The sequence below is a fragment of the Leptonychotes weddellii genome, chromosome 6 (assembly GCF_054177405.1).
Source record: "Leptonychotes weddellii isolate Sample4059 chromosome 6, ASM5417740v2, whole genome shotgun sequence".
NCBI lineage: Eukaryota > Metazoa > Chordata > Mammalia > Carnivora > Phocidae > Leptonychotes > Leptonychotes weddellii.
In genome coordinates, this window is record NC_138374.1 from 69,739,246 (window position 1) to 69,763,139 (window position 23,894).

The 23,894-nt window shown below is 44.2% G+C and overlaps 1 protein-coding gene across 1 annotated transcript in view; it reads right to left on the reverse strand.

The window, feature by feature from the left end:
* Positions 1-3,413: 3,413 nt before the first annotated feature.
* FAS (Fas cell surface death receptor) overlaps positions 3,414-23,894 on the reverse strand; it is a 29,315-nt gene continuing 8,834 nt past the window's right edge. Inside the window, exons 2-9 of the mRNA XM_081824342.1 lie at positions 20,399-20,564; positions 15,807-15,944; positions 14,504-14,612; positions 11,682-11,740; positions 11,459-11,527; positions 10,253-10,314; positions 9,803-9,827; positions 3,414-9,061 (exon numbers count right to left, since the gene is read on the reverse strand). Coding sequence (XP_081680468.1) covers positions 8,775-9,061; positions 9,803-9,827; positions 10,253-10,314; positions 11,459-11,527; positions 11,682-11,740; positions 14,504-14,612; positions 15,807-15,944; positions 20,399-20,564 — 915 coding nt within the window. The 3' untranslated portion in view covers positions 3,414-8,774. The remainder of the gene's footprint in view (positions 9,062-9,802; positions 9,828-10,252; positions 10,315-11,458; positions 11,528-11,681; positions 11,741-14,503; positions 14,613-15,806; positions 15,945-20,398; positions 20,565-23,894) is intronic.

Consider the following 23,894-nt stretch of genomic DNA (forward strand, 5'->3'; position numbering starts at 1 on the left):
GTGGGAATCAGTCTTAGGGGCTTTTGTTCTCTGGTGGCTTTCCCTGGTGGCTTTCCATGTCTCTTCCATGAGTCAGAGCAGAAGAGACCGTTTCCAACCCTGTGCCTCAGGGCAGAGAGACCTCAGTCTGTTCTTCAGTGAGCTCTGCAGGCCACACTGTCTCCGTTTCTGTCCGTGCTGCTATAAACTGCAGCATCCTGGGTTGTGCGCCCCTCCGCAGTGCTCCCAGTCCTGCCTCCAGGTCGGGGCACGTCTCTGCCCTTTGTGCTTCTAAAACTGCCAGCTGCTCCCAATTCACTCCCAATTCGCTCCCAATTCGTGCGCGACTCTGCCGCTTGGGGTTTCCACCCCCGGGGGTTGCAGTTCACCGGCAGGACCCCGGCGCACCCGGTTTCCGCCTCGGAGGCTGCAGTTCGTGTGCGTGCGACCGTCGCTCCGGTTTCTGTCCGGGGGAGCTGCAGTTCGCGTGCACGCGACCCCACCGGTCTGGTCCTCCACCCCGGGGGCTGCCCTAAAGTCCTTTCCCGTCGCTACCGGTCTGCGAGTCTGTGCTCCGTCCGCAGCGCGTGAGGGTGTCACTCACCGGCGGTGTAGGATCCCCACGGCCAGGCACCCTCCCGCTGCCGTTTATCCTCCGATATCTGCCCGCAGGATCACGGCTCTCCGCTTCGTACCTCAAAACCAACCGCCTGCGATGATGTTCTGTTTGTAGAGATCCAGATCTTCTTACAGCTCAGGCTGGTTTCGCGGGTGCTCAGAGTGGTCTGGTAGGTATCCAGCTCAATTCCGGGGACCAGTTGAAATAGGGTCCCCTTCTCCTCCGCCATCTTTCCCCCCTCGGTCTGGGTGCAGACATTATTTAAATAAACAAAACTAAAAAAAAATTCCTGCCATTGAGAATGGGAGCTGTACACTCAGCGCAGCGGGCGGCGGGCATGGGAGGTTGCCACAGAGGACAAGAAATCCTCGGCTGCCACTTGCTGGGTGGCTAGGACGGGTCTCCCGCGCCGAGGGCTCCGCTGTTCGTCACCCTTGCTCCAGCAGCAGGGAGCGGGGCTGGGAAGGGAGACGCATCCTTCTATCTGTGACCACTTCCCCTGGCGTACTCTTTGACTGCCTCCTAGTGGCCACTTCGCTCCCTTCTCCTGCAGCTCTAAAGTGGTGGCCCCAAGAATCCCGGGGGCTGGCAGCCAAGTCCCTGCTTTGTGTGACAGCCGAGGCATGGCCAAACATCACTGGCTTTGGGTGTGGTCTCCTGGAGCATCCTTTTCGAGGGTCCCGTGGTGACATTTCTGAGGCACCAGTACTGGGCGTGGCCTGTGGAACCCTGGAGCTGGAGGTCCTCAGAGGAGAGCTCTGTCCTGCACTTACCATGTGCTGCACACCATTCTATGTGCTCTGGGTGCAGGGAGGTTAACTGACTTGTCCAAGGGGGCCGGGTCCCAAATGCAGGAATGGCAGAGATCCAAATGCCCTGTCTTCAGAGCCTGCTCTCTTAAGGCCTTCTCGATGGCTCCTTTTCTGCCCCGAAGGACCTGACAGATGCATACATACTCGCAGCCAGTCAAATACTTCGGGGTGCCTGCTGGGGTGTCAGGGGAGGTCCCGAAGGCAGTCATTATGACTTCAGGAGACCTGAGGCTTTGGAGGAGTTGGTGACCGCCCCTTGGAGGACCTAGCGCTTTCCCTGGAGCTTTGAGGAGGAGCGGAATTCGGCGGGGCAGGGGCAGAGCGCAGGGTGCAGCATTTTGACTGAGTGATGCTGTGAGCAACAGGGTGGGGGGCGTTGAGGAGGCAGTGGGAAGTGAGGTTGGAAGGATACAGAGGGAGGGAAGCATCTCGAAGGGCCTTGGATACATGTGGTAATGTAATGAGGTGATCATTTTTTTTTTTTAAGAAAAAAGTCAGCCTCCCTGGAGAGTGAGTGATCAGCCACTCATTATAATTTTTCTACCAAAAGGCAGTCACAAACCAACACAAATGACTAGATATGCATTTATTCCTTCGTTCACTGATTCAGTCAAAAAATATTGATTGAATGAATACCTACTCTGTGTCGATCATGATCCGTCCTCAGGTGCCCCAGCCTCCCTTGCCCAGCAAGGGAGAGACAAACAGCTATCTAGAGGGCATGATATGGGAATACCTCGGAGGTGCATGGGTTAGACAGCATCATGGTGGAATTCTATAGCAGGTGGCATTTACAGCTGAGCCCTGAGGGGTAAATTGGAAGTAGGGGGACAAAATGGGGAGGAAGCGAAAGAGCAAAAACCCAGAGGCAAAGACAAACAGCAGCTCTGAGGAAAAATAAATAGTTTGACATGGCCGGGGCCTTAGACCGGAGAGGGGAAGGTGTTGGGAAAGGGTGCTAGAAAGGCACACATCCCCATATCTCACAGGACTTGCAATCCGAGTGTAGACTATTCGAGAAGCAATGGGAGTCACGGAGGATTTTAAGCAGGGAAGCAAGATAATTGTGGTGGGTGTTGTTGGAGCATGTATTGGAGGGGCAAGAGTGAAAGCGAGACCCATCAAGAAAGTGTTGCAATAATCCAAGGAAAGAGGGAGGCCTGGGAGAGGGCGGGGCAGCCAACGCTCGATGAAAGTGCTGGATTCCAGAGCTATTTAGACGTCAAGCCAACAGGACTGGTGACAGACCGGGTGTGGACAGTAGGGAGACCTGCAAGGCTCCCCCTCACGGAGGATGTGAAAGACAGAAGGGAAGGAACGTGACAAGAGAATGGTGCAGAGAAAAAGAGAAGGATCTGGGTGGGGAGGATGTGTGGGAGAGAGAGAGGACTTCTGGGTGCAGAGCTGAGGAAGTGAGGGTGAACAGAAGGAGGGGAGTGTCTGCTTTCCCGGTCCGGTCCAGTCTGGTCCGGGAGCTCCTGCAGTGCCCAGCTCTGTGCATCTGGGTTTGTGGCCAGGTGAGAGCCGACGGTTGATGACTGGAGGCACCTGTGTCCCAAGGGGGCTGATGTTACCACTAGATTTGTCTCCTCTCGTCACTAACATAAAGAGAAGTGATAACTGTTGGTGCCTGGAAGCCAATCTCTCCCTTCAGACACTCCAACGGAAGGAGAGAAGATACAGATTGGCCTTTACTGATGGTACTGGTCTCCAGCCTGAAGCTTAGCTTGGTGACTAGAAACTAAATGTAGGACTTTAAAGTTGGCAGCAAAACCTCCAGAAGTCCCTTACATTCACTTGCTTACATAATAAGCTGATTTATTCTACTTAAAAAATGCCAAATCAGCAGTATCTGCGCAATGTAATTCCTCCCCCCATGGTAATATCAAGTAATATCTTTGAGCCTCCAGAAACTTCTATGCCAATCAATTTATATTTTGCTTAATTAAGCATCTGAGCTGGGTTTTTTGTTAGCATCTTTCAAGGTAAAGAGCCAGGCACTGTGGTATGTACTTCATAAACACTGTATTTAATCCCCGTAAGACTCAAAAACGTTGAAACATTTTTTCCCTATTTTATAGGTGGGGAAAGTAAGGCTCAAAGAGATGAAAGCATTTGTTTCTACCATTATGGAGAAACTCAGTATTTAACTCTCTGTATGACTCTAGATTCATCCCTATAGTAATACTCCGGTCCACGCAAAAACCCCACACCCTCTGTTCTTCTCTCCTGATTCCTGCCAAAAGGTCCTATGGAACTGAAATCAACCCGAGTTACAAATTTAACTCACAAATGTAAAACAAAACAAAACATTGTTTCTGATCTTCTAGTGACAAATGTGGGGCCTTATAATTACTAGAGAAATATAAGTTCAGGGGCACCTGGGTGGCTCAGTTGGCTAAGCATCTGCCTTTGGCTCAGGTCATGATCCAAGGGTCCTGACATTGAGTCCCGAGTCAGGCTCCCTGCTCAGCGGAGAGCCTGCTTCTCCCTCTGCCTACTTGTGCTCTCTATCTCTCTGTCAAATAAATAAATAAAATCTTTAAAAAAAATAACTGCTCTCATTTCTTCTAAAAAAAAGAAAGAAATGTAAGTTCATTTCTTGGGGGCCACTCCCTCCCCATATGAACAAACAACAATGATGCATAAAGCATTTAAGAAGGAAAATAAAAAGGCAAAGCCAAGCTGAAGAGTGAGATCATTCCTTCCCTGCAAACGATGACCTGGGCACATATGAAAACCTCATTGGGTTGATGCCTGGAAGAAGTGCAGAGCTCGCTCCTCGTTTAGGAGAGAGTACATGTGCCCCTCTTGAGGCACGATACAGGGGCCAGGCTCCCTTCTTAAATCCAGGGACCGTGGTAGAGCTTTCTTGACTCGTGAAGGACAACCAACATGAAGCTATTGCCAAACACTGCCCGAGACGTTGGATTACGTGAAGCCATGGGCCTAAGGAGCTGGGAAGACCTACACAGGACCTCATGACAACTGGCTGAGCCAAGTCGCCCCCAGGTTCATGACTGAAATTGCAGTAGCCCCAATGCCATCCAGGGGTGTGGTTCCCAAAACAGCTTTATAAATCCTGGTCCAGCCCCAGGGACTCTGAAAGGCCTGGTGAAAGAAGCCACAAAACCTCTAGACAGGGAGAAGTGAATGCAGAGAAATAGAGGGGGGAAATTCTGCCATTCAAGATGAACCTACAAAGTTCAAAAATCATACGGGAAAAGCCAAACAACAAGACCAGCATGGATGATATCAGCACAGTTAAAGTGGAGATAACAAAGCTGTCCTACAAAGGACTTTAAAATGACGATGCGTAAGATCTCCAAGGACATAAACGGTGCGATGAGATCTGTTAAATTATAATAAATTGTCCATGAAGCAAAGCAGAAATGAACAAGTACAATGGGAAATGTGAAAAGATCAGAAATATTCAGAATGAAAAACAGACAACAAAATACACACTTCAGTGGGTAGAATACTCTAATCTGACTTAGTACCAAAAAAAAAAAAGCTAACTGGGAAAGAGTAGTGAGGAATTCCCCAAAATGCAACCTAGAGAGACAATTATATTAAGAAGTAAAAATAAAAATGGAGAGACGTGAAGAATAATTCAAGAAACTTCACCAGATAATGCTAAGAGTTTCAGAAGAGACCCTTCTGAAGGAGAAAAGAGCTGGGAATTTTCTAGAAATGATGAAACATTTCAGACTTCTCTTTCTCATGGAAAATTTCCTTACGTGAGGGTAAGTCCACACTGAAGCTCATCATGGTGAAACCGCAGAACGCCAAGGACAAGGCCAGGGAAAGCTTTGAAAGTTCTCAGAGTTAAAAAGTAAAGATTGCCTACGAAGGAGTGGTATTTAGTGCCATCACTAGACCACAACAGACATCTCTTCAGCAGCCGTACATATGGGAAGACGGTAGATTAGTATTTTCAAAGTGCTGAGGGAAAACTGCAAGTCCCCTGGTATAAAATTCTATAACCAGATAAATCGCCACTCGGGAGTGAGGATGGAAAATTCTCCAGATTGCATTGATTATATGCCTTATCCAGATGGTTGTACAGAGACGTGATGGTTCAACAGTGAAAAAGCGTCTGATGCAGTCAGACGTTCGAGAACTCCATGTGTACGCCAGATCATTACCGAGTAAGCAAGGCTTGCCCTACAGTCTGACCTCTCCTTCTACAAAACCTGCAGCACGTGACTGGCACTCCTACCCAGGATGCCCACCACAGAGAGGACCAGACCAGGTTCACCAGAATGAGGGTGATTTGGAACCCAGGGATCACCTCAGACTCAGAAACATGGCTCAGGTGATTGTGGACGTGTGAGCAGTCATGCTCGGGTGAAACCCTGGGGGAAAGAGCCCTCACACCAACACCAAAGACCTTTCCAGCTTCCCCCTCTCTCACAAAGGAACCCAGAGTTCTTGGCTGGGACTCACTGAGTGGGCACGCGATGTTCTCTAACTGGACTTCACCTTGCAAAGTAAAGCTTCTACTTCTGGCCATGAAGGATAATGAGGACCAGACTTGCCCTTCTGCTCTCTGTCTACAACTAGAAAACTGGACAACAGGTGGCCCAGACTGTGATCTCTCAGGGGAGAGAAACCAATGAGGTGAGCCCTGTGAGCCCCCAGACTTCCCGCCCAGGGGCACTTTCCAGCCCAGGAGGATACCCTAAGCCGAGCACAGTCATCTCCTCGAGCTGAGGAGCAGAGACTGGAGCTCAGGAGGCTGAGGCTCCAGGCTTTGCAGTACAGAGTGCTGGGAAGGAAGGAGCTACTCAGAAACAAGAGCTCCAGAGATCTGTACAGCGGTTCTCTGGAGTCTTGGGCTAATCACTGTGTGCTCATGTGGGGCTAGGTCTCCAAGAGCCGGGCAAAGACCAACTACCGGGCGCTGTAAACAGCATAATTCCTAAAACTGACATAGGGATGGAAGATGTGGACGTCCCAACCAATCAGAATGAAGAGACCTCGATGAGCAGACCCAGGAAGTAGCCCGGCTAAACCAGCCATGGGGTCAAGGGCTTTTCGACCTGCCTTCACAAAGATATGACCTGAGCTATCTGATACAGTGGCACTAGCCATATTGAACCTCAGAACATTGACTAGTCCAAACTGAGATGTGCCTTTAAGTATAAATAAGATACACACCAGATATGGAAGGTTTTCGTATGAAAAAAATGAATGTAAACTATCTCAGTAGTTTTTATATTGATTACATCTTCAAATGAGAAAACTTTGGGAATAATTGGTTAAATAGAATATATTATTAACATTTAATTTGGGGTGCCTGGGTGGCTCAGTTAAGCATCTGACTTTGGCTCAGGTTATGATCTCGGGGTCCTGAGATCGAGCCCCAGGATAGGCTTCTCACTACTCCCCACTCAGCTCCCCCTCCACCTTGCTTCTCTATCTCCCTCTGCCCCTCCTCCTGCTCATGCTCTCTGTCTCTCTCAAATAAATAAAAAAACTCTTAAAAAAATTGCATTAAAAAAAAGAGAGAGAGATAGTCCAGTAGTCTATCTCTGTAGCCCGAATGGAAAGTATGCAGGAAGGAACATTTTTCAAAATCCCCATTTAGCTTTCTTACCAATAAAACCTACCCTTTGAAATATTTACTTTCTTATCCACATTCAGTGCCTGACATATAATCCTGTTGTAATATATCCTCCCATGACAAATAATTAGGTGCTGTTTGGGAGGGGTGTTCTTGGCAGTAACAGCCTATGGAGGGAATTATGGAACTACTAAGAGGGCTTTAGAAAGGAAGTACTTTCTGAGAGACCCAAGAGAGAATTAGAGATTGATAAACAGGTTACATTTAGCTGTAGTTAGAGGACAGGGAAACAAAAACAAAAAGCAAGGCCCCACCAGAAAAGACATAACCAGAAATGCCCCCAAAACATGACTTTAATTAAATATTTTATATTTCCAAACATAAGGAAAAGAGATCTTCCATCAATGGAAGCTCTTTAGGTGGTTCTAAATATCTGCCTCAGTTTGTACCCATCTTCAATTTACAACTATATAAATATAAATAGTATTTACTAAGACTCATATTTAATACAAGCTTCCAGAAGTGTTTAAATGGAAAAAGTGAGGAAGGAGCAGTGGGGAGAGGGGCTTGTTTGTCTCAGAAGCGACAGGGAAGTGGCAGTCCCTAAAACCTGAAGATGATTTCACCCTTGCTGTGTCCGAGCTGCATTTGTAGTGCGAGAGGACACATGGGGAGTGACTGAGCATTTTGTGAGGAACAGGACAAAATAAGAATCTATGTTATCAACTTTGGTGTGTTCATGGGTTCCTGATATGCCACAAAGCCACCTTCTGGAAGAGCAGTTAATTTATCCAAAACAGGCTAGAAGTTTCTACGGGCAGCCCTGGTTTTTAGGGGATCATTACATGTTTCTTAGACAGCGCTTCCGGCTGTGAGGATGTACAATCAAGACACGTATCAGAGAGAAAACGGAGAAGCAACAATGCCCCACTAATATTTTCCTGATGAAAATGTCTGGACAACTGAGAAATAAATGGATTATCTCAATCCAGTAAAATGGCATTCAAGTAGAAAATACCCAAGCATTTTAAGTCAGTCTGCATTTCCTGCGTGAATTCAAAATTGAAATATTTCACACCAAAATGCCAACAATCTGTGCAAAGATTAGACCCTTATCAAATTCTGCATTTAGATGTACATGCAAGCTTGCCTTGGATCCTCTCCTCTCAGAGTTGCAAAATTTACAAATATGGTACAATCTCTAGAGTCATCATGGAGCTGGAGAGGTAATGCAGAAACCAAGCCGCCTTTCCAGTAATTGTGGCATTGCAACAAAAGTCACAGCTTCTATTGATTCATTGAATGGAGTCAACCTGCGGGTAGACATTTGTACTCACGTACACCAATTCCGTTCATACCCACACCCTCCCATTAGATACTAGAGCGTGTTCCTAATCTTTTGTCCTTTGCACGCAATTTGCACACATAACATGACAATCCTTTTAACTGGGTCTGTCTTCCCAACATCCTTGAGATCCGAATCCTGAGAACTTTAGAACTGTAAACATATTAAAATCTAACAAATGAAACATATTAGCTCTACAAATCTAACAAATGAAACATATTAGCTCTACAAATCTAACAAATGAAACATATTAGCTCTACAAATCTAACACATGAAATGCACACCCTCTAAAAAGCCAAGCAATGTTTACAGTTCACAGCTAGTAAGAACTTATTCAAACACTAATTTTTCTTTCTATTGACTCGTATATACTCAGGACTGAGTTAGTTGTTTTCCACTTTTGGCCAAGCTTTGTCTTTTACTTTCATGTTTGAAGTTTCCATTTTCAAGTTAGCTAGTAATGTCCCTCTGGATCATTTCTTGAATTCTCTCTGCTAGTGCACAAAGATTAGCTTTTCTGAGGCCTCTAATTAAATTGCAATATGCATCTCTCCTCCCGTGGAGTTGGTACCAATTACGGAGGAGTTGGACTTTCTGTTCCGCTGTGTCTTGGAGATTGTCATTCTTGATCTCATCTATCTTGGCTTCGTTGATACCATTCTTCCGGACAAATTCTCTGACTTGAGTTATTGTCATTTGTTCAACAATACTAGTGATATATTTACTCAGGTCGATGTCTGAAAAATAGAGGACAGTCTCTGAAAATTTGTTTTGCTAAATGAAATTCTCATTATTGAAAACCATGTTTATTTCTCTTCTATACTGGTTAAGTCCTAGAGATTGGAAGAACTGGTTGGGGAAAAATGAAAACAGAACCCCTCCAAGTTCTAATCCCAACCCCTCCTGGATCCCCAGTAATTTGCTCTATGATGTGGGCAAGATATATGACATCTCTCTATCTTCTTCTCTTGGCTATAAAATAAGAGGGTTGGAAAAGATCATCTCTAATGTTCTTTATGCATCTGATGATCAGTGACCCACAAACCTAAAAGGCAGGCAAAGACTTTATGATTTTCTCTCTGACTCACAGGTAGAGAGAAGCAGACCTGAATAGAATCGTGGAATACACCAGAACCAGGAATACACCAGTAATAACTAAGTCTACAATTCAGTTTATTTAGTCCCTAAATCAATTTAAGCAGGAATTCTATAATACACCTGTTTGTGAAGGAAAATGCTCTTAAGCCTCAGAATATGGCATTTTATTGCTCCCCGGCTTATTTTTAACTATGAGTGTTAGTTATGCAGTCAAACACACTGTCTGATAAAACCCTTGATGGTGAGCAGAATGAGCTATAAGCTCAAGGAAGAGACCCCCACAATATATCACTGAAATTAGCAATATTGTTTTACTCTGAAATTGGCCTGTTAACTCCCTAGGAAGCCGTCTCCGTGAAATACAGTGATAGAAGCCTTACCTGCATAATTTATTGGCATCATTTCCTGGGGGAGACAGAAAATGGAGGGAAGGAGCCAGATAAATAAACATATATTTATAATATTCTAAATGTAATTGTCTAATTCTTCCTTAATACTGAAGGAAGTACAATCAGTAGCTTGATGTATAAAATTAGCTAGATGACGTGATTAAGGATTCTTTTCCCATTCAAATTTTTATTCTGCAAAGTTCCAGCCTTGCTGGAATATTAACTTAGCACTCTCATATTCTTTGTTAATTAATTCTCATGCTATTTGTGTAGGAGCTTCCTATAAGCTGGGCACCAAATCTTCATCCGTTCTTGATGCCCCTCTAACCCATGCACACGCACTCACAATAAATGTTTGTTTTAAAACAAGGAGCAAATAAAACACTGAATTGCTACTTTCTCCATTTCCTTAAGAAAGTGGATGCATGTTTCAACACCTACAGTAGTTGAGGCTATGGATCCAGGGTCTTCATTCTTTTTATTCCTGCGCCATCTTAACATCCCTGGAAGATCAAAGACATTTCTGTCAGACTCAGGTCTCAGCCTTGTAGGAAGCCTGTGAGAACAGACTCTCGCACTATGAGAAGTGGGAGAAGGAAGGAGAAATTCACTGAAACTTAAAGTGACCAACACCGCAAAAGGCAGCATTGTCCTGATTTTGGAAATCCCACCCCGTGAGGTCAAATGTTCTAGAGATATGTCACATTTTAATTGGCCATCCCATGATCACACACTGGCCTAGCCTGAAGCTGGCTTTTGACTTATCATATGGCCACCACTACTCCCTGTCACCAGAATGGAATTGGGGAGCATGCCTGCGGCAGGACTCAGAAACCACAGGATATGGAAAGGCCCAGAAATTCAAGTACATACGCTCACAAATCCCTACAGTATACACACTCAGTGCGTGTATGCCTTGAAGTCAGTATAAATGAAAGAAAGGACATGTCTCCAAGCATGATGATCGTGTTTAAGCACTGAGTGTGTATTTTTAGCCTCTAAAGGCAAGGCGAACTCTTATCTTCACCTGATCTGGAGAAGCAGTGATGGGTTCCAACGGAAAAGGAAAAACTGGATGCCTCCGAGTTTTTCTATGGTCATCATGATTATGCCCAATTTGGGCTTACCTGTTGACTTTGCTAAGTAACCCTAGCATAAGTTCTATTGCCACAGTATTTTAAGTTAAGATGGAGAAATAATAGTAAAAACACAAAAACCATGGAGTCTGAACAAGGGAGAGGAGGCACAGAGAGGATGAACTTATCAAGTGTTCCCCGCACTCTTTCCCAGGAAGATCCTTTCTTCTCGTGTTCTTTATGGGGCCATCTCAATGAGCAGTCAAGGATTCCTTCTGATTCCTGACCCACTCAGCTGCTGCCGGGGTGAAAACCTACCCTTGTTCATACGGAGGATGGGAATATCCATTCCGAGCTCCAGAATGACTGCTCAAAAACAGTAGCCGAGGGATGATATCATCTAGGTCTTATCAGCTCTCGGGTGCACTCAGCGGCGGGAATTTAACAATATAATAGAGCTACCTACCTGGCAGGAGCTTTCTTATGGGTAGGAGACAAAGGGGAATTCTTGTGAATAACTACTTTCCAAGTTATTTCAATCAGCAGTGGTTTGAACAAAGTAAGAACTTACACCAACATATTAGTGCAGACATTAGAATCGGGATTAGGACACAAAACCACAGAAATTTGGAGCTGGATCCTGTAGGTAGAAACATTGAACATTGAATGTGAAAATAAGCAATCTTTAAGATTAAACAGAGTACTCTCAAAGACTCAAAAGAGATTGGCTTTTCTTCATATTTTACAGTAGGGATGAGAGAAAGGAGGATATAATCATAAAAAGAAATAATAACCTTCTCTACATTTGGTGTTGCTGGTTGGTGTGCAATTCTCAAGGATTCCATGTTCACACCTAAAAAAAATCAAAAAACAAAAACTAACAGGGGCAACTGGGTGGCTCAGTTGTTTAAGGTCATGATCTCAGGGTCGTGAGATCAAGTCCCGCATCGGGTTTCCCAGCTCAGTGTGGAGTCTGCTTGGGATTCTCTCTCCCCTGCCCCCGCCCCTCCCCCCACCACTTGCATGCATGCGTGTGTGTGTGTGTGTGTGTGTCTCAAAATAAACAAATAAAATCTTTAAAAAAATACAGAGGAAATTCAAAAAGCCTGGTGGACTGACTCCTTGATCATCTACAATGACACACTCTAAATCCAGCACCCTTTTATTCATCTTTGCATCTCCGGGAAACATCATCCCTCAAATATTGCTAGAATAAGCGTCTAAAGCTGGTACAAATTCATAACATAATTTGGATGTTTGGATGAGAAATATCCTAAATAACTACGTTTGTTATAAAATACCAAGAGTTGGGGTGCCTAGGTGGCTCAGTCAGTTAAGCATCTGCCTTCAGCTCAGGTCATGATCTCAGGGTCCTGGGATCGAGTCCTGCATTGGGCTCTATGCTCAGCACCGAGTCTGCTCAACCATCTCCCTCAGCTCCTCCCCACCCGCCCCCGCTTGTGCTTTCTCTCTCTCACTCTCAAATAAATAAATAAAATCTTAAAAAAAAATGCCAAGAGTTAAAAGAAAGTAATAAAATACTGACAAATAGGAAAAAGGATGAAATAGACAAAGATTTAAAATTGGTAGTAAGCTGTGCTCTTAGAATCATAAAATGCCAAAAGCTATTTCAAAACAGTCCCACTGAACAATAAAATGGCTGGATAATAGCCCCTGCCCACGATACTGCTTAGAAAGCTACCCACCCAGCCCTCAGAGGCTTCCCCTCTCAGCATCAAGTGGTGATCATGACACTCAAGAGGAAAATCCTTGGGATTTCCTGCGGACCATCAGATTGTCAGATTGTCTGAATGATAGCCTGGTTCAGCCCATTCCCTAACTCCATGAGCTTGGGTATGTTACTTAACCACCGTGAGCCTATTTTCTCATCAATAACAAGGAGATTACATTATAATAACAAGGAGGGTTATGGTGAGAAGAAAATTAAATTGAGATTAGGAGCTATTTAGAACTATTATTACAGTGGACCTTTGAACAATGTGGGGGTTGGGGCACTGACCCCCCCCCCACCGCATAGTTGAATATCCTCGTATAACTTTTGATGCCCTCAAAACTTAATTACTAATAGCCTACTGATGACCAGAAGTCTTACTGATAACATAAATGGTCGATTAACACATTTTGTATATTACATGCATTCTATACATGCATTCTAGGTTCTTTCAGTGACCTAAGCTAAAGAAAAGAAAATGTTACTTCAAAATCACGAGAAAGGGGCACCTGGGTGGCTCAGTCAGTTAAGCATCTGACTCTTGATTTCAGTTTAGGTCATGGTCTCAGGGTCGGGAGATCAAGCCCTGTGTCAGGCTCTGTGCTGTGCGTGGAGCCTGCTTGGGATTCTCTCTCCCTTTCCTTCTGCCCCTACCTCCCCACCCTGCTCATGCTCTCTCTCTCTCTTTAAAAAATAAATAAATAAAGTCATAAGGAAGAGAAAATACATTTACAGTGCTGTACTCTACTTATTGAAAGTAGAGTCCACATATAAGTGGACCCTCACAGTTCAAACCCATGTTGTTGATGGGTCAATGTATTATTATTATTATTTTAGCACATTAGTCCCTCCCGCACAGTCCCTACTTATGCCATCGTCAGGCACTCTCAGCCATGGGGGGGCTAGAAGGGAAAGACTAGGTTAAGGGCACGTAATTTTAAATTTCTAGTCAATAAGAGACATAAGGCATCATGTCCCTACTTCACAAGTCAACTAGGTGAACTCCCAAACATTTCCCAAGGTGAAATACAAGTTTAAGGAGAGGCACATGAATATAATCCTAAATGTTTATGTTGGTACCATACAATATCTTACGGAGCAAAAGCTACTTTATAACACATATCACCCAGTCTACACTTCACAGAAATGAGGCTGATAGGAGATGTGAATACTGTTTGCATCCCACGAGTGAGGGAATGGATGCTCAGAGAGGTTCAGTGACCTGCTCAAAATCACCCAATCAATCAGAAGAAAAGTGAGATGCACAATCAGGTTTTCTAACTTTGGGTCCAAACCAAGCTCCTTTGCATGAAAGGCAAGGTCCTTCATAATCTGGCCCTGGTTCCTTCTCACTACACTCTGGCCGGGTACTCTGCTCTCTGGAATGGCTGTCTGTATTTCTGCAGATGCTATCCCCCTGCCTGAGATGTCCTGTCCATGTGTGCACACCTGGGGATGTTCTTTCTTTCCTCTCTCAAGACTCCCGTCATGTGTCCTACCTTCACCCGCCCCCTCAGGCAAAGCTGGAAGGTTCTCCCAGAACTCGTAACAGCCTGAGCACATGTCTCTTCTGGTGCTTGACCCCATAACCACTGCTTTTCTTGTCTCTCTCTGCCTCTCGCCTGAGACCTTTGATGCCAGGAATGTGGCTTGCCCGTGACACTTGTTAGTGTAAGCAGCATGCAGAATACAAGCTCGTAGGAGGTATTCAAGAAATGTTTGGAGCCTGGACGTTTGAATGAACGAACAGTTATCTAGTGGCTTAGAGGCAAAGCAAGACTAGAGCCCAAATTCTTGACTCTCGGCCAGTGTTGCTTCCCCCTAGGAAGACACAGTCTGTCCAGGTATATCTAGCATCTTGATCAAAGAAAGATGAAAACTTACGTGGTGCACGGGGTACAATGTTCGCATTCAGAGACGTTACAAAAAAAGTTTGGTTTACATCTGCACTTGGTATTCTGGGTCGGGGTACAGTTTCTCTCCACTTCCAAGCCTAGAAAATCAGTTTGCAGACTATTAATTACAGCAGCTGCTGAGCAGGGGCTGTCAGAGCTTTTGAGATCTACCGCTTAAATCAGCACACGTTTTGCAACACGGGTAGCGTTTACGAGCAAAACAGGCGACCCCAGCAGAGTTTTAAGAGGACAGACAGTCCAGCAGCCAACACAACCCCACTTTTGCTTTAAAGAGTTCCCCTGTTCCTCTAGATCCTGGCTGCTTAGGGCGTGGCTTGTGGACCAACAGCATCAACCTCAGTTGGAAGCCTGTTAGAAATGCAGAATATCAGGGGCGCCTCGGTGAAGCGTCTGACTTCAGCTGGGGTCGTGATCTCAGGGTTCTGGGATTGAGCCCCGCATTGGCCTCCCTGCTCAGCAGGGAGTCTGCTTTTCTTTCTCCCTCTGCCCCCTGCCCGTCGCTCATGCTTGCTCTGTCAAATAAATGAATAAAATCTTAAAAAAAAAAAAAAAAGAAATGCAGAATATCAGGCCCAACTCCAGACTTAGTCAGACCGATGCCAAAGCCCTCACTTAGAGATTCTGATTTAATGGCTCTGAGGTGGGAACTAAATGTTGACATTTTCAACAGCTCCCTGTGTGATCCTAATGGACCGCCATGATTGACAAACATTCCTTTAGAGCCTGAATGAGGACAAGAAAAGTTTTATGTCCAGGCATTTCTTGATATCAAATGAAACTGGGAATATTTCTGTTACATTTGAATCTGGGCTCTCATGATAGATTGGGACGTTCATAAAAATTCAAGTCCCCAGCTGGAATTATCGGACAAAATCGATCTCTGAAGGAGGGAGAGGGGGAGCATCCCATACACCTCTTGGATTCCTCTGTCCTTGTATCAGAAGGCTTCTGAGCTCTTGCTGGCTATAACAAGAGCACCAATCAAGGCAAGAAAAAAAAAATCCCTGCCAATTTTGATTGCAGCTGATGAACCTGTTCACCAGGTTCATATTTAGTCATCTTGGGAGAAATGCCTAGATTTGACCCACAGATGTCTAGACCGGTGATTAGCTCGGTACCTGGTCCTGCTTCACACCAGCCAGCTCCATCTTGTCCTTTCCTCTATGACTCATAGCATCAGAGTAGGTCCCAATTTCAAATTGTATATGTATTATGCTCCAAATCATGGAGTACCATGATTGGTCTTTCTGATTGCTTTTTAAGGCACTTACCTTGCTCTCCATCACAAATTCCACATCTTCTGCATTTATCAGAAAAATGCTCCTTGTCTGTGAACTCCTCCCCTTCCTGGCAGTGCGCACAATCTGGTTTACCCTCCTGAGATTTGCAGTCACCCTCTTTCCGTGTGCCTGCCCGAGAGAAAAATGCAGCAAGTGTTGGAGCACGAGGAATGCAAGGGACATGCAACCGTGTGGGAGATATGCAGGGATGACAAGGAAATGGGAGTCAGGACTGTCAGACTAATGATACATAAATACAACGGGAGAGAAGGTTATTGTAAAAATCCTGTCACCAGGCAGAAGGTCTCCCAAGACAAAAGCTCAAAGAATATGCCTGGAGACATAGGATGATTAGCAATAGGAATATATATATATTTTAAAAGGTTAGAACGACCTGGAAGAAATGCCTCTAGCAACTTTCTTTGCAAGGGAGGGCAGAGGTTCGTATTCATTCCTCTTTCTATTCCTTTGCCATTAAGGGTGCGTTTTGATGGGAAGGCATGAACATATTAATGACAAAATTTATTATCAGGTGGGTTACCTTCATCCACACGATTGTAAATGATATTTGCATTTGCTTCCCTTGTCAAATAAGGTGAATTCCTGTATTGGTGTTCGTAAGCAGTTGACAACAATGATTTCTCTTGAAAATTCATTTATTTAACAAGTGTTTATTAAATGCCTATTGTATGTCAGGCACTTTCTAGGAGCCAGAGATCCTGCAGGAAGGAAGACAAAGCCTAGGTATGCAAGGGCTTCACGTTTCCAGGGAAGAAGCAGGTCATGCCCGGATCAATGTCTGATGTCAAGTGGTGGTAAGTGCCTTGGGGAAGAGGGAAGCCTGGCTTGTGGCCTTCATTATTCATGGTGTAACTAATTAAAAAGAATAGGCCGAGTCTAATCTGCCTCACACATGTGTGCGGCAAAAATAATTTATGCTCTTCCCTGGGTAAATGACTTTCTTAACAACCTGCTAGCATTCTTTCTGAGAACACATAATACTATATAAGCAAATGATGAACCTGAAACAGGTATGATATTGTAGTCAACAAAGAAGGTGATAGTGGGTCAGGAACACAAAGTAAGTTGTGAAAACCCGGAACCAAATTCAAATACCGAGCATCATCGAGCATCGGGGCTGTACAATATCGTAGCAGTGTTTAAGAACACCGAGCCAAAGTACAATTTTGTTGGCTTGCCAGGCATATTATACTGGTTTCTACACGAACTGGCCCCTCTAACGAATTACCTTGCAGAATAAGCCTAGAGCTATGCGTACGGCATGACAGTAAACACAGGGCTATCTCTCCTCCAACGTACATAATCTCAATTTATCAAAATATTTATCAAAATATGTGGTTGTTTTCTTTTCTTTTTTAATTAATTTTTTTTATTTAAAGAGAGAGTGGGGCGGGGGAGAGGCAGGGAGAGAGAGAGAATCTCAAGCAGACTCCCACTGAGTGCGGAGCCCGAGGCGGGGCTCGATCCCACGACCCTGAGATCATGACCTGAGCCGAAATCGCAAGCCGCTGCTTAACCGACTGAGCCGCCCAGGCGTCCCTGAGTGTTTGTTTTCTTGAAAATAAAATTTTACAATACATTTGTTTCTGAGTGTAATAGTACACATGCTCAATGTGGAGAATTTGGGAAAGTTCGGGAAGTATAAAAAGCACCTGTATGTCAACCACGCTGAGAGAGCCACGGTTACTGTTTTGGCGCATTCCTATGCGTGTACCCCCATGCATACATGTGAGCATATGTGCATGTAATATGCATGTGTATGTGCGTGTGTACTGTATGCGGTGTACCACAGAATCCTTCCGATTAGATAAGGTGATGTGATGAGGCCTTTTTGATCCATTAATCAAAAATGTCATTTCACGTAGGCCATCATTGAAAAAAAATACTGTAAGTATTTTAATTTACGAAGTGTAACTGTAATTATTGGCCAGTCTTGTGGCGTAGGAAAAAGTAATAAAAATTCCAGATTCTTCCTCACATAGGTGACATTCAAAATGCCTCCCTTCTTGTTTTTCTTTCTCTTCCTCCCTCCCTCTCTTCTTTCCTTTCTTCCTTTCTTTTTTTTATTTTTTTTAAAGATTTTATTTATTTATTTGACAGAGAGAGACACAGTGAGAGAGGGAACACAAGCAGGGGGAGTGGGAGAGGGAGAAGCAGGCTCCCCGCAGAGCAGGGAGCCCGATGCGGGGCTGGATCCCAGGACCCCGGGACCCTGGGACCATGACCTGAGCCGAAGGCAGACGCTTAACGACTGAGCCACCCAGGCGCCCCTCTTCCTTTCTTTTTGATGGAAACAAACCCTTACAGATACCAATAATTTGTATGACAGGCTTTCAAGGGTTTTGTGTTTTTTTCCATTTATTTTGATCTCATCTCATTCATCAACAATTCTTTTAGCAGCTCACCTGGACTGAAATCCTCCAAGGATCCAAACGAGTTTTCATAGAAGTAAAATCTGTCTTTTTCTCTGTATTCGTACAGCATTGGTTTATGTACTAGTTAATTAAATTACATATTAATATCACAACACCAATGAGCATAAAGACTCGGAAGCAATTTGAATAGTGATAAGCCTACAATTCAACAAGAGAGAATAGGGGCAGAAAGAGCAGTAGCGTGCGTTGGACACCACCCAGGATTCTTAGAGATGGAACAGAGAGAGTCAGTTAGTCCAGCAGGCAGATCAGTTAGAAATCCCTTCGTGGGCGGGGGGCACCTGGGGTGTCTCAGGCGATTAAGCATCCCACTTTTGGTTTTGGCTCAGGTCATGATCTCAGGGTTGTAAGATCGAGCCCTGCATTGGGCTCCTCAGCGTGGAGCCTGCTTGAAATTCTCTCCCTACCCCCACCCCCCACCCCCGCTCTCTCTCTCTCAAAAAAAATAAAATTCCTTCAGGGAATTTATACATTGAGGCTTTTGTCAGAAATACATGAGAAAACATGATAGAATTGATGGAGACATTCAACTTTTGCACACTCCAAAATGTACTTAATCAATCCCACATCACTGAGTATCACAGTGGAACGTCATGCATACAATATTTTCCTTTGACTATTTTTAAAGACATCCTCCCCATAAATTTATTACTACATTAATAGGCATGAACATTTTCAAGTTTTTGACCCACGTATCCAAATTTCTTTCTTAAACGGTTGTAACAATTTACCTTCCAATTATGGTTAATGAGAGTTCTTATCTCAAAAGCAAACCCACCAGGGTTGAAAGCACTTCTTCAGTGAAAATAAAACAAAGCAAAGAGAAAAGAGAAAAGCAAACAGACAAAAATCCTTGACAGTTTGAAGGGCAAAGCATATTATCTTTGTTTCAATTTGCATTTTAAGTTTTACAAATATGAGGAAGGACCTTAAGTCCTCAGGCAAATAGATGATGTTTGGCAAGTTTATTAAAAGGCCAGGAAGCCATTCTCTGTTTCCTTTTGGAGAAGAGTAAATGTATATAGGCTTAAGTATAAATGGGTTGGATTATAAGGGAGATTTTCCGTGAGGGTTATTCAAAACTGCACAGGAGGCCAAGGGAGACTGATAGAATCTTTATAAACAGGACCTAAGCCTGTTTAGCTGATTGAGTGCTGGAAGCCTGGGATGCTCACCACAAAACCTACTGTGTACAGTCCTTTATGGTTCTATTCATCTACAGCTGCACCCCACGTGCTTTTTCCCTTTATCTCGTACTTCACCAGGCAGCTCAGAGGGAGTCATATCTGTATGAGATGGTAAGTCAACTCTACTCCATGTTGAAAAAAGAGGTTTGCGCCACTGCCTTTTGCGAAGTTTCTAATTTGCCAGTGTTTGAAGGATTTCTGATCTGAAATTGGTTTACATTTCAAGATACTGGTGTTAAAAATTTGTTGGGTTTTGTCCATTGCTTTTTTTTTTTTTAAGATTTATTTATTTATTTGAGAGAGCGAGAATGAGAGAGATAGAGAGTACATGAGAGGGGGGAGGGTTAGAGGGAGAAGCAGGCTCCTCGCCGAGCAGGGAGCCCGATGCGGGACTCGATCCCAGGACTCCAGGATCATGACCTGAGCCGAAGGCAGTCGCTTAACCAACTGAGCCACCCAGGCGCCCCTTGTCCATTGCTTTTCTAGCTCATCTAGTTTCAGCTGCAAAAATGCAAATGTATTTTGCAGCCCTCAGAGACCTTCTGACTGAAGGGAATTGCTAGACACATCTCTTAAGGGGGGGGCAGGTCCCTCGCTTTCAGAGCTCCACGATTACGCAGATACATTTTAATCAGTTCTGTTGTGATAAGCTTTAATATCCACAAAGGAGTCTTCTTTGGCTCCTGAAAAATGGAGCTGAAGAGAGAAAGCCTCTCACTTCAGGGGCACATGTCATTTGTGAATTCCGTTTCTTCATCTCTACTATAAGCAGGATAAAGCTGAACTCAACTAGTCTTGGGAAAGTAATTTCTTGCCTGTTTTTCTTCCCAGTAAAGCTATAATGCAGAACCAAGCACTGTAAACTCTTCTCTCCATTATTACTGTATGCTGTTCCTCACCCGGATCATCAAGCTAATTGCTGGATGTTGATGGAACATACCAGGAGGACATGGCTGACAGCAGAATGTGCTCCCACGATGCAGGCCTTCCGAGCACCCAGCCTCCCTTATGGTGATGTTCTTGCGCAATCTCAACACTTTGGAGTTGATAGCAGTTGCTTGAGCATTAACACTTCTAGGCCACGGTCCAGCGATGGAGGTAAGTATCTGTTAAAGCAAAGCATGAGGAGAATTGTATTGACTTCCCAACTAGACAACGTGGACCACAGGTGTAAGCTGCCCCAGATGGCTGTTTGCGGTTGCATAGGCTAAAAGCATGGGGCTCTGTCCTTCTGCTCACACATCTCTGGAAAAGGAGGATGCTGATTACGTGATAGTCCAAACTACTCCAGAAACAGCATCATGGATAGTAGGAGCCAGGGCTCTGGGCTCAAAAGCGAACCCTGACTCTCACTTACCAGCCCTGTTGCTGAGGTGAAGTCACTTAAATTCTCCGAGTCTCTGTTGTTTTATCTATAAAGTGGAAATCATCTCCTCTTCATGGGTTTGTTGTGACCATTAAATGCACGTAAAGCTCTTAGTGCAATTTCTGGCACATAATAAATAGGTGCCCCATGAATGGTATTATTAATTTACTAATTATTATTATTGCTATCGTCATAAAGTTCTAGCGAGGAACAACATAGTCAAGTAGGCAAAACCATGAAATTTCAAAATGACTGCAGTGTGAATCCCAGTTCTGTTGCCAACACGGTGACTTTAGGCAAATTATAGAACCAACTGACCCTCAGTTGCCTGACCTATAAGTGCCAATAGCACTTTCTGTCTTGAAGGGTTATTATGAAGATAAAAAGTGATAATTTCTCCCAAACCTGGTACTTAGCTTATAGCATGTTCTATTTCTTCTCTTTTTATAGGTAGCCGCAGAATAAATTTCGGTGAAATCCTGTCATACAATGAGCATACAATGAGTCTCATGGGATTTTCTTCACCTTTGCTCAGAAAAAAAAAAAGAACTTCTTTTAGTGGAGAACCAATCTTTAATCTATTTGGGGTTCTTTTCTTCTGGAGGTAAAAGTGGTATCGGTCTAAGTGATATCATGTCAGAATTATCTCATGAGTTATAGACTAGAATTACTTAGAAAAATGAGCCCTCTAAAATGTATGGAAGCATTTGGGGATGATCTCTGATTGATTCTTTTCTCTGGTTTCCTATTTTTTGTCTCTCTGACCATAAGTATAAATAATCTCTCATTTTAGGTGGAATATGTAAATTCTATTGCTAAGCATCAGAGAAATCTAAACTATTAGTACTGAAGATTTTTCTTAAGGTCATTGTTCACAGTTTTCACTGCATACGTTACTTTTTTCTACTTTATGGTATAGTAATAATACTGGCATCTTCTGAGTCAAGGGAACTAAGTGTTCTTCATGTAGAAACCACTACCACGGAAGTCCCTCCCCCTGCCCTTCCAGCCCTTCCCCGTTGTCACCCAAACCTGTATCCCTGTCAGGTCACAGGATACCATAGGACCCCCATGAAGGGAGGGCTGAGGGAGATGTGGCTGCCCACTTTTCCTCCTGGGACAGACGTCTTTAAAAATGCATCCCTAAAATTCAGCCTTCCAAGAGGGAAAATGACACCAAAGCATCAAGAAAATATCCCACTTAACCAGGTACACACACCGGCAAAATGTAGAGCTAGCACTCATCCGAGGCGCCAAACAACTTTCACAGTGTTCTTTCCCTACAGCCAAGAGACAGGTGAACTTACCACGGGCTATATGCTCTCTCTCTCAATATGAATAATTCTACATATAGAACACCTGAAACTGGTACCCAGATCAGAGGAATAATGTCTAAATATGCTGGCTTCAGTGCCTCTTTGACCCAACAGACATTTCTTGAGCACCTACGATGTGCCAGGTTCTGAGACTACAAAAGACAAGTAACACTGATTGTAATAGGAAGGGAATATTAAGGTTCTTTGAACTTAAGAACTTTGAACAAAAGTCTTTACTAGCATCAATCTCTCTTTTCATGGTGACAGTGCCCCACTTCTTACTTTATCTGCAAGGAATTCTCTCATCCTGTTAATATCAGCTCCTCTTCTAGATCAGAGAATAATAGCTAATGCGTAGTAACTGAATTGGGCACGCTAGGAAGTAATAATGTGATGGAAAGCATACCAAAGTGTGAACTACTAAGACGGGGAGGGCTTTCAAATGAAAATCCTTCAAATCGTTAGGATCCTCATTCCATAACTATCTCGTTGTTCTATCAGGGATTACACATACCAGCCAGCTAGCATTCCAGATATGGCCAGCATATGAAAAGTATTAAAAAATCTCTCCAGGGGCGCCTGGTTAAGCGTCCGACTCTTGGTTTCAGCTCAGGTCATGATCTCAGGGTCCTGGGATCAAGTCCCGCCTCCGGCTTCACACTCAGCAGGGAGTCTGCTTGAGATTCTCTCTCTCTCTCTCTGCCCCTCCCCACCATGTTGTCTCTCTCTCCCAAATAAAATAAATCTTAAAAAAAAACCATCTCTCCATAGTTGGAAGAGACCAGTGAGTCCTGTTTGCAACGGATAATGGAAAACTGAACCTAAGCAACCTGAGTAGAAGCAATTCTTTTCTATTGTCGCCACTCCCACTGCTGTGAAGAGGGGGTTAACAGGGAGATATTACTTGCTCTCCTCTTTCAATTCTGGTGTCTCACTAGAAACTGAAGAAAATGCAACAGGTTTAAACTCCGAAGAGATTGATAGGGATCGAGCAGGCCAAAATTGACCAGTGAAAAAAGCACAGAAAGTTGACACCCAATCCTGTGTGTGTGTGTGTGTGTGTGTGTGCGTGCGTGCGTACGCACGCGCACGTATCTCCTATGGCCCGGGGGGGCCTTATTCTCCCTGGTGTTCTAATTCCATCCAGGATTCCTGAGACAATATTATGAGCAGGTCCACAGTTTCTGGCTGGGGTGATGAGTGCTCAAGACAGTAGCACATTTTATATTTGCGGATTGTGACACTGATGCTATTTCTGGAAAACTCTGCATCCAGTCGACCTTCTCAAGCTGTCTAAGACAAATGTATACTCTCCCTCGTTTTGTTTTAGTTTTGAAGTTTTTCAGAGGGAATCAAAATCCTCTGTCCAAAATCCATCCAGAATTTGAGGAATTTCCAGAATTTCAGCAGCATGCTGAAAGACAGGAGCATCACTGGCCACAAAGGGCAGACACCGGCACCAAGCTCGTCTCATGTCTGATCACGTCTGCTTCACAGAGCTGAATTTCTGGAAACATTTCTTACTTAGTTCAGCATCAAAAACTCACTTCAAGTATGAAAAAGAAAGCTGGTCCGAAGAGCACGTGGTGGCTGTTACATAAGGTGAGGCAGGCGGTGCTCCATAGAGCTTGTATTTGTTTTGTAATTGTTGCATTAACTCAAGTTTGCAATATGCAAAGATTTAACCCAAACCGTCCAGGCAGGAACTGGGGCAATTTGACTGTGACAAGGCAGGAAACCCACAAAGGATGAAA